General features: G+C 47.4%; 2 protein-coding genes across 3 annotated transcripts; one reads left to right on the forward strand and one right to left on the reverse strand.

Annotated features, from left to right (window-relative positions):
* Positions 1-6,840: 6,840 nt before the first annotated feature.
* Positions 6,841-7,182, reverse strand: LOC141042650 (BTB/POZ and MATH domain-containing protein 2-like). The gene has a single exon (XM_073511510.1). The coding sequence runs from the start codon at positions 7,180-7,182 to the stop codon at positions 6,841-6,843; it is 342 nt and encodes a 113-aa protein (XP_073367611.1).
* Positions 7,183-7,414: 232 nt separating this feature from the next.
* LOC109777213 (uncharacterized) lies at positions 7,415-9,773 on the forward strand. 2 transcript variants are annotated; one of them, XR_005771778.3, is made up of 4 exons: positions 7,415-7,742; positions 8,546-8,620; positions 8,916-9,079; positions 9,489-9,773. XR_005771778.3 is itself a non-coding variant. In XM_040403339.3 (4 exons), exons 1-3 carry the CDS (start codon positions 7,628-7,630, stop codon positions 9,072-9,074), a joined length of 306 nt encoding a protein of 101 aa, XP_040259273.1. In that variant the 5' UTR covers positions 7,415-7,627; the 3' UTR covers positions 9,075-9,079; positions 9,489-9,773. The 2 variants fall into 2 exon arrangements, 1 of the variants encoding a protein (XP_040259273.1); XM_040403339.3 differs by having other exon boundaries at positions 8,959-9,079.
* The last annotated feature ends 477 nt before the right edge of the window (positions 9,774-10,250 follow it).

The raw sequence follows: 10,250 nt of genomic DNA on the forward strand, positions 1-10,250 counted from the left end.
TTGGTCAGAAACAGGTGACAGCCTATCTTTGGCCCAGACATGCTCAAGGAAGCCAAGGAGAAAGTTAAACAGATCAGGGACAGACTCAAGATAGCTCAAAGCCGACAAAAGAGCTATTACGATCGAAAACATCGTGAGGTCAGCTTTGAACCCGGTGATTACGTATACCTACGAGTGTCCCCTATGAGGGGCCTGCAACGGTTCAAAATTAAGGGGAAGCTAGCCCCAAGATTTATTGGACCCTTCTGTGTAATTGCACGAAGAGGCACAGTAGCCTACCAGCTGGACCTACCCAAGGAGCTGTCAGACGTCCACGACGTGTTCCACGTCTCGCAGTTGAGGAAATGTGTGAGCAACCCGGAGAAGCATGTATCTCATGAGAGCATCGATGTGCAACCAGACCTCACCTACAGATAGCGACCAGTAAAAATATTGGAAGAGTCTGAAAGGAGGACCCGTCAGAAAACAATTAAATTTTTCAAGGTTCAGTGGAGCAATCACACCGAGGATGAACTACATGGGAAAGAGAGGATTTTCTTCAGGCAGAGTACCCACATCTATTTGAGGATCAGCTGAAATCTCGGGGACGAGATTTTTCCTAAGGGGGTAGGTGTTGTGACACCCAAAAATTTTATTTGGTTTTTTAAACTTTTATTTGATTTGAGGGAGGTTACTTAAAATTTTCTTCTAAAGAACTCTCCCTCTCAAAAATTTTCTTTTATGACAAGTATTTTGTTTGGATTTACCCAAGACTTGATCTTTGGCCTTGGAGGTTTTTCCATCTTATGTTGACTCATCACAAATGTTTTTCATTTGGGAAATTTTTTGAAAATCTTTTTAAATAGCCCTATGGCATTTGGAGTGATCTTTTCCCCTTTCAAAATCTCCTCTTGCCATGACCTAAGTGGAAATCCCCTCCCAAAAGCCATTCCCCATCTTTGTGTCAAAATAAACTTCAAATCCAGCAAGTTGAACTCCCCCATGATTTTTCTTCCATTTATTTCTTATCAAAAATATTTTCTGCCTTCTACTTTGGCTCTTGAAGATTTACAAAGGAACTACCTTTTCTCCTTTGAGTTTTGCCTCCAAACCAATTTCCCTGGCTAGTCCTTAGAGCCCTCAACCAAGATCCATGAAGATCCACTGGTCTCCAGTTCAAATATTTCAAATTGTGCTTGCTGCAAGTTTGGACCATATTTGTCAAATTTGATGAAATTCATTTGTTTTCTCCTCCTAAAAATCTGAGAAAATTCAGGCAGCCTCTGGATGCTTTGAGAGGTCACCTCACCAAGCCCCAGCTCCAGAATTTTTTTTCTTGATGCCAAATCATTTCGTCGAACACCTGAAGGACACTGTTACTGTCAAAATTCAGAAAGTTCAGTAAACAGTTTCAGAAGCTGCTGTCGTTTTCTTCAGAACCTTTCCTCGATCTCGCCAGTAGCCACGGTGGCGCCTTGCTCCCTGTCCCCTCCTTCTTATCCCTGCGCCGCACGATCGCCTGGAAGCTTGCGGGCGTCGGCGACGAGCTGGTGGAAGTGTGCCAACCCATGAGCGACGGCAGCAGCGCCCTTTGCGGCTGCCAGAGAGGCGCAGCGTTGGACGGCGCCGTCCAGCGCCGCCCAAGCCACCAGAGGCCACCGCGTGGCCATCCACTCACCCGTGCACGCTGCAGTCCGTCGTCGTGAACTGGTAGGCGCGGAGCGCGCTCCCTGCCGCCGCCGTGCCCGTACGGCCGTTCCGTCGAGGACCGACGTATTACACCAAGCCCGACCGAGGTTTAGCGGAGGAATGGCACCAGTGATCCTCCACGGTGATGCCTAGCCACCTAAAACCCCTGCCCAACCTCTGCCTCGCCGTAATTTCTCGACGGCGTTATCCCGTTCACGGCACCCCCTCGGATCGCCTATAAAAGGAGGCCCCGAGCCCGAACTCGAACCCACACCACCTCTACACACCACCAGTACCACGCCAAGCCACTGGAAGAGCCCCGAGGGAGTCTACTTCCCCAACTCCGGCCGCCTCGACCCGCTTCGGGACCCAGCTCGATTCACCCCCGTGCGTGCACCCCTACCCCTCAACTCTTGCCAGTAGTCTCCTAGTGCATCCACCCTTCTGACACGCGCATCAATTTGAAGCTTGCAGCACCCACCGGAGAGCTCCACCATCGCCCGAACCACCGTCCGCCGGAGATAGTGTCGCCGTCGACGTGGTGCTCACCGACGGTCAAGTCCACCACCCGCCGACGCGGAAGAACACCCTGAACCCGTAGGTACCCTCCGATCACTCTGCCTCGCCGTGGTTCAACGCCGGCGACCACCGCAGCCTTCGGGCGCCGGCGAGCTAGACTCCTTCTGTTTTCTCAAACAAGCCCCTGGATCTTTTCTGTTTCATCACAGATCAGTCCTTGGACTAATACCCTTATATCTTTTAAACAGAAGATGCTTTTTGATTGATTCTTTTTCTGTCAGTCTTATATTTTTGTCTAGTTTTTTGTAGTATTTATTTGGAAAAATTTTGGAACAATTTTTATACACGCAACGGTTTTCACGTTAGTATACGGTTTCGTTATACCGTAGGTTCCGGAGGAGGTGACGGAGCCGCGAACTTCGCCGAGCTAGACTCCGACTTCTCCGAACCAGGCAAGCATGTTTGAACCTTTGATATGATGAGTGTTTTGCATGTTTGCTTGATTGGTTTGTGCATGGCATATGAGCATCGGTGAGTATTAAGTTGCATGCAAGGCAACTAACCGTGTGCTTCGAAGTTACTGTGATCTTCGATGAGAGATGACCTGATCATGTGGTGACATTAAAGGTAGTAAGATGGTATTGTTGTAGCATGCCAGTCTTACGTCATCCGATAAACTCCGACGTTAACGTGGACTGAGCCACGTTACCGTTCTTCCCCTTTCGTGCTGCCACATGTTTTCTGCAAAGAATACGGTTTAGTAAGTTGCTAACCTCTTTCCTTGTACACACCAAATAGAGGGGCCGGGATGAGGGTTCCATGGCCCTGGATTAAAGCCAGTCATCCGGTCAGGGGGCATGGGTGTTTCCGGTTGGGACCGAGAGGGGGGCACCCCTTAGAGCGCGCGGTATAAATTTGATCCCATGCTACGCGAGGTTGTAGCCTCCCCGTCTCAAGGTTTTTCTTGAACGTTGCCGAGGGTGATTCCTGGCATCGGAATGTTGAATGGGTGTGTACTGGTTAGATGTGTTTCTCCTAAAACACCGTAAACGGAACTAGTCCCTTGTGACTACTGAAATCCGTTGGCTGTGGTTAAATAGTACAAACTCTGCAGAGTCAAATCCTTCCGAGTCATCGTGTCCATGGTCAAGGACCGTGGCCAACATATCCACATTCATGTCAGTCCCCGTGTCAGTTTCCGTGGAAATCCCCGGTAAACAAGCTTGAGTGGTAAACTCTGTTGAATGTTATTCCTATGGATGGACTAACCGGTTTATTATTTCGTACCTGAGTATTTCCTTGAAATGATTTACATTCATGAGCTACTGAAATATCAAGTTATGAAATATAAGCCCTTTATGTGATGTCGCTCAGACGTCCGACTGTGGCACTCTTGTCATTTACTTTTGATATAAGTCCTTTATGTGATGTCGCTCAGACGTCCGACTGTGGCACTCTTGTCATTTACTTTTGATATAAGCCCTTTATGTGATGTCGCTCAGACGTCCGACTGTGGCACTCTTGTCATTTACTTTTGATATAAGCCCTTTATGTGATGTCGCTCAGACGTCCGACTGTGGCACTCTTGTCATTTACTTTTGATATAAGCCCTTTATGTGATGTCGCTCAGACGTCCGACTGTGGCACGCTCGTTATTTACTTTTGATAACGATGTCTTTTGAGGAGTCTTTCAGACACTCGATTGGCCTTCAGCATTACATTGGGATTTCGGGAGGACTACCGCCCGACTTCCTTTTATTTCCCATGCATTGCTATCTCATTGTCTGAGTGCGCATTATTAATCTGTTCATATGCATCATATTTGCATTTGTTATATCTTATGTCCAAACTGTCTTGCGAGTACTTTCATAGTACTCACCTGGCTTGTTAATTTGGCCAGATGTTGACGAAGGCGATCTCATGGATGAAGAGTTTGATAGTGAGTCCGACGCCTAGAGGAGTCCCAGTCAGTCCCGTGCGATCCTGGATATTGGTCACTTGTGTTATATACGCTTCCGCCACCCGCAATAAGAATCCTCGAGCCTCACTCCGACGCTCGATGGGCTGTAAGATTAGGAGTCATGTCACCCACTTCACTGTGACATATCCACCACCGCGTTTATTTGTGTCTCAGTAGTTATGCCACCATATCCGCCGTTATGTGTAATATCGGCGTGCATGTAATAAAATTGTTGAGCAGTCTCCGCTCAACCTTGTATTATATTTAGTACCCCTGGTTTCTCTTCTGTGATCAAGAAATTGTCTACCAGTGAGAAGGATTCTTCTCTACTGGTCCGTAAAAGGGATCAGTTTCTCAATAAATATTTTTATTGGAAAACCGGTCGTGACAACAGACATGCAACTGCATGCGCCCTGTGTGCCACCTAAAAACAATTAAGTTTCATCCCGGCAATGTATGGTCGATTTTTCATTCGAGGCTAAAATGATAAAACTAAAAGAAAACATAGTTGTACGATTTGTGAAGTTGTATGTGGATGAACATACATGTAACAGATAGTTTGATTTTAAAACGACAATTTTTTTAAGAATTAGCAAAATCCAAAAAACACGCGCGCGCGCGCAAACATAGTAGAAGGAAGAAGATAAGCCAGGCAGGTGCCCTTGAGGAGCAAAAAGGAAAGAACACATTAGAAAATGAATAAGATGAGGCCAGTCATTCAAAGCCTTCTGCGTTGAAAATTGAATTGGAAAGACAAAAGAGCAAACATAAAAACATATATTTTTAGGGTAATACAAACAGATAAAAAAGGTCAAAAACAATTAGAAAAGGCCCATTCCACCTCAACTGTCCCGTCCACCCCCCCCCCCCCCCCCCCCATGCAGCAAAAACGGGTCGCTCTTTAGCAAGAACATTAAGAGCATCTCTAGCAGACCCCGCATCCCGCCCCGACCCGCAAAATAACCGCCAAAATGCGGGTCGGGGCGGGAAAACCTGCCCGATCAGACTCTGCATCCCGCCCCGGCTCACAAAAAATTTTGAGGGGCGCGGCAAAATCTCGGCCCCAACCCGCGAATACGCGGGTTTCCCCCTCGCCCTTGCGGTGCGCTGCATATAAGCGGAAGCGGTTGGTGGGGGGGGGGGGGACAATTCAGCCCGTGATTTCCCCACCAACCACCTCCCCTCTCCCCCTCGCCCCGTCGCCGGGCTGCCGCCCAAGTTTCCGGCGAAAGCAGCCGGCGGGAGCACGCCGAAAGGCCGCCACACTCGCGAGGCCTCCCCTCCCCCCTCCTGCGTCGGCGGGCCGGAAAGTTGCGGATCTGCGGCCCATCATCGCGGGCCGCCGGATTTGGCTTTCCCGGCCGAATGGTCGGGGAGCATCTCCCGCAGCCCCGGCAAGGTCGCATCGCCGCATGCAGGTACGGGTTCGTCCTCCCACCGCCGCCGACGGTTTGCGGGCATGGATTCGTCCGGCCGTCCACCGGGTTCGGCGCTTGCCCAGCGGCTCTGTGGCTCGCCGATGCCGCTCATACAGTGCGATGACTGCACGCGGACAGTGCTACGACTAACTTCGGGCACGCCGAAGCACTCCGGATGGGTGTTCTTCAAATGCGAAAACGATGGGGTACGTGCTATTTTCTTTCGGCTCATTTTGATAGCACATTCCTTGGTTCAATTGCGGTAGCTCATGTCGAACATCATCATGTGTGTAGAAAGATGGATGCTCATTTTGGTTTTGGGAAGGCGAATACATTGATTATTGATAGGAAGAAACTTAATAGACGTTGACGCACTCCTTAGAAGAATCGAAGGCAATGATTTAGCTGCATGTGCAACTAGAGGGGAAGCGACGGCTACTTCTTTCGAACCAAAGATGAAGAAAGAAGAATGCAAAATCAAGAATCCGTAGATAAACAATGAATGCATGGAGAAGATGTTAGTCCAACTAGTGGGAGCGGTTATGGAAGTTGGGAATCTTTTAAAATGCATACTTGTCGTTCTTGTTTTCTTTGGTCTTGCTATTCTAGCAAAGATTTGGTGATGTCTTATGTATGCAATGTTGTTGAAAAAGCAAAGAAATGCATTAGGTTGGATCAAATTAAGGTGCAAATTTAGGTTTTCCGGGCCGGGAGGAGCTGCGCCAGATTAGACCCCGCAAAGCCGACCCGTAAAAGAGCATATTCCGCGAATATCCTTTTTTACGGGTCCGTTATGCGGCTCTGCAATTGCGGCCATCCACGCCGGCCCGCAAAGACGTTTTTTCGCGAAATGCAAACACGTTTTGCGGACCGGCCGGATGCGGGGTCTGCTAGAGTTGCTCTAACAAAATCACATGTGCAACCAGCCCGTGAATGTAATATTGTATAAAAAAAGTGACGTGCGAATCTCAAAGCAAAATCCTTCTAATGGCCAGTGGTAATTTAGATGTATAGAATTTTTCCTATAAATTTGATAAAAATTATAAGATTTTACTTGTAAAAAAAATCTAAAAAGCACAATATTTTGGGATAGAGGAAGTGTCATTAAAAACTTCTTTCAGATTTGAATAGGACAATAACTTTTGTAACACCTATCACTTATATTTTTGCTAGCCACATCTATAGTAAAAGTTTGAGTAAAATACGAGGAGCTAATAAAGGGAATATGTAAAGTAAACAAATATTGTATGTAAAGAGCAACTAAACTAGGCAGAATCACGGCAACTGTTTGATGACGAGCTCCAGCGCCGCAGCAGGGCAGCTTGTCCTGAGCTGCTCAAATCCATCGGTCGCCATGAATGATTTCAGATTACCGGGACAATGGAGGAACTCCATGCACGCCTCCTTGAGCACGGCGCAGCCATGCCGCTCAGCCAGCGCCAGCATGGCGGCCACAGAGCCCATGTCCACGCGCGGCCGCAGCGCCTTCTCGCAGGCGCGCTTCAGGTCCTCCAGCCCGTGCCTGTCCGCCGCCACGAGCAGCCGCTCCGCCGTCGACGTTGCCTCGGCCTGATCGAGTTGCTGGTTCATCATGTCAGGAAGTTGGTTGTCCGGCATTGTATCGAGCTTCGGCGCGCTGTCCGTGTACATGAACTGGAGCAGGGTCTTGAACACCTCCGCGTCTGCGTTTTGATTTTCGGCCGAAAAAAATCAATTTCGGCCGTCTCGCTAGGGCCCGAGATATGGGCCTATCGGCCGAATAATTTGGCCCAGTTTGAATTTTTTTTGCCCGGCCCAGCTTCGAGAGACTTCCAGTTAGCTTCCGCTGAGACAAAACCAGGAAACCCAAACGGCCTAACCCTAGAATCGCTCATTCCCTGTCCCTCCTCCTGTGTGCGGCGCCGCCGCTGCGCACAGGCCACATCTCCTCGCCCTCCTCCACATCTCCGGCCGTCCTCCACATCTCCTCGCCCTCCTCCACATCTCCGGCCAAGGCACTCACTTCTCCGGCCGTCCTCCTCATCCTCCACCCCATCCACTTCCTGTTCTCCAAGACTGCAGCATGGTGCTCGGCGGCTGCGGCAACGTAGCTGATGGAGCGCGAGCCGACCAGTTCAACGGAGGCAGTAGCACGGGGCAGCGGCAGCAGCATGGAGGGCGTCCGCTTGACTGGGAAGGTACAAATGTTCTTGATGCAGTTTCAGTACGTGTATGCAGTTTCAGTCTTCAGCAATTTGTCTCGTCCAAGTACGTGTATGCAGTTTCAGTTCTTCAGCAATTTCAGATCGATGTTGCTTTGTTTCTTGGTTATAATCTGTGTCTACTTGTGCTGCTTTAGATTTAGGAGAGGTCCCTGGTAAATGGCTTGGCTGCTTGTGCTGCTTTAGATTTATGCATATATCATACGGGGGGTAAGAAAAACTGAGTCTTGATGAGTTGAACACAGTAGTGACATTCTTAATCTGAATTATACATGCATCTTGTAGGCACCAAGGATGCTCTAGATCTGGTAATATTTATTTTGGTCCAACAGAAAAGTGGGTTACAAACTTTGTTATGAACATCCTAAAACATATAATTGTTCCATATATCTGTGTTGTGTGCTTTTTTTGAGCTGTTGAGATGATGCTTTTGTGCAACATTGAAGTTTTTTCTCAAGAACAGATTAATTTCAATAGAAAAGTAGATGTTGACTGATGATTAATTTCAATGGTCAGTGGTACCATTAAGTGGTGGTTCTTGAACTAAGCATCATTGTATCTTTCTCAAGAACAGGTTACAGTTTGTGACTTGTCTGTTTGTCAAACTAGAGCATCGAGTTGTATATAAATTACTTATTCCTTAGTATCTGAACTAGAGCATTGGGCTGTACTGTTTTTTGTTTATTATTAATATGAGGACACCCTAGAAAGCAAGGGTTGCTTCCTTAGTTACCTACTCTTCATAACTGACCGGTGTCCTTTTGTCACTTGATTTTCAGGTGATGGAACTGCAAATAGGAGTGGCAGCGGCAACCATGATGCAAGTGCAGGTGGTTCCCAAAGCTCCGGGAAAGGTAACATACTAACATGATATGAGCTGTGAGATTGCATGGGGTTCTTATAGAGCTCTAATTTAGTTCAAATAAAAAAAGATGGCATAGAGCTCTCACTTAATTCAGTACTTCCATGAAACTATTTGGTATTTTTCCTAAATTGTTTGGAGTTTTTTTGTGTGAGTGGACATAACAGTACACTGCGCTGTCCATGTAGTGAGATGAGGATGATCACAATTTTAGAGTATTTGGATCTCTCTTTCATATTTCTATATAGTAAGGCATATATCTTGATCTTATTGGTGCACATTTCTAGAGTATTTGCTTGGTATGTTGCGTTGGCAATTTACATGTCGTAGATCTGGAGACACAAGTCGAAAAGGAGACACAAGCAAGCGTTGGCAATTTGGAGACTTGTAGATCTGGACGACTAGTTAGGAAGAAGGTCAAGGAAGTCAACAGCCTCTACTCATAGATTTGGTAAGTCTCTTCTTTTCGGTGTTTCTTCTTCATGATGATTACTTTGAAAAATCTCGCTTGATGCATATGTTTGAAGTGGTTGATCTTTAAATAGCTTGATGTACATTGCTTTCTTATTCTGGTGCTCTAATGTTTATGCTCACTGTGTAATGATCAGTACTGTTGTTCTAATTGCTACTTGTCAATTATCGCCTAGTACTGTTGTAATTTCTACTTATCTTCTTGTATGGCTGTTGTAATTGCTACTTATCACCTACTAGTGCTGTTCTAATTGCTACCAGTCACCTACTAGTGCTGTTCTAATTGCTACTTGTCTCTTAGTAGTGCTATTCTAGTTGCTACTTATCATGTAGTAGTGCTGTTCTAAATGCTACTTATCACCTATATTTGTCTTTGAAATGTTACCTAGCTGGAGCTTGGAGCATTGAAGCTGGAGCTTTTTCGATGGAACAAGACCTCCCCGTCCATGCTTTCATGGATTTCTTTTGGAGCTGTTCGTTGTGATGCTTTGATGGTTGTCTTTTGCTGTTCGGTGTGATGCTTTGATGGCTGTCTTCTGGAGCTGTTTCTATGTGAAATCCTTTAAATCCTATTGTTGGTTGTACTGAAGTATCTAAACTTTGGACTGATGTGATGGTTGTGGACTGTAAGTTTAGAACGAGTCAATTGCAAAAAGCTACCACATTTGCGGCTAGGTTTGCAGAAAACCACCAAGTTGCTAATTTGTTGCAAAAAACACAGCAAATTCTCTAATCTTATTGCAAAAAGCACTGATCGGGTGATTTGGTCCGTTTGATCGCTTTCTGACAAGTGGGGCCAAATTTTAAGGAGCTGACTTGGCAAATAATTTACACACACACCCCTGAAATCTAAAACAAAACGCAATCAACCCCTCCCCCTCAATGGCCGATTGCGCCTCCGCCCTTGCTCCGGATGACGGGAGGTCAACGGCAAGCTCGCATGGATGGGGGAGGGTGGCGGGCGGAGGATCGGACGAGGTGTCGGAGAGGGCAGCGCCTTCCGCCCCGCCATGGCCGTAGCCTTCCCCTGCTGCCGCCGCCCGCCATGCTCCGAGCCGGACAGCGCTGTCGAGGGGCGACGACCGGAGCTCAACCTACTCACCTCCCGCAGCATGCTCTCCGGCCTTCCCCTGCCGCCGCCGCCGCCCGCC

The sequence above is a fragment of the Aegilops tauschii genome, chromosome 3 (assembly GCF_002575655.3).
Source record: "Aegilops tauschii subsp. strangulata cultivar AL8/78 chromosome 3, Aet v6.0, whole genome shotgun sequence".
Taxonomy (NCBI): Eukaryota; Viridiplantae; Streptophyta; class Magnoliopsida; order Poales; family Poaceae; genus Aegilops; species Aegilops tauschii.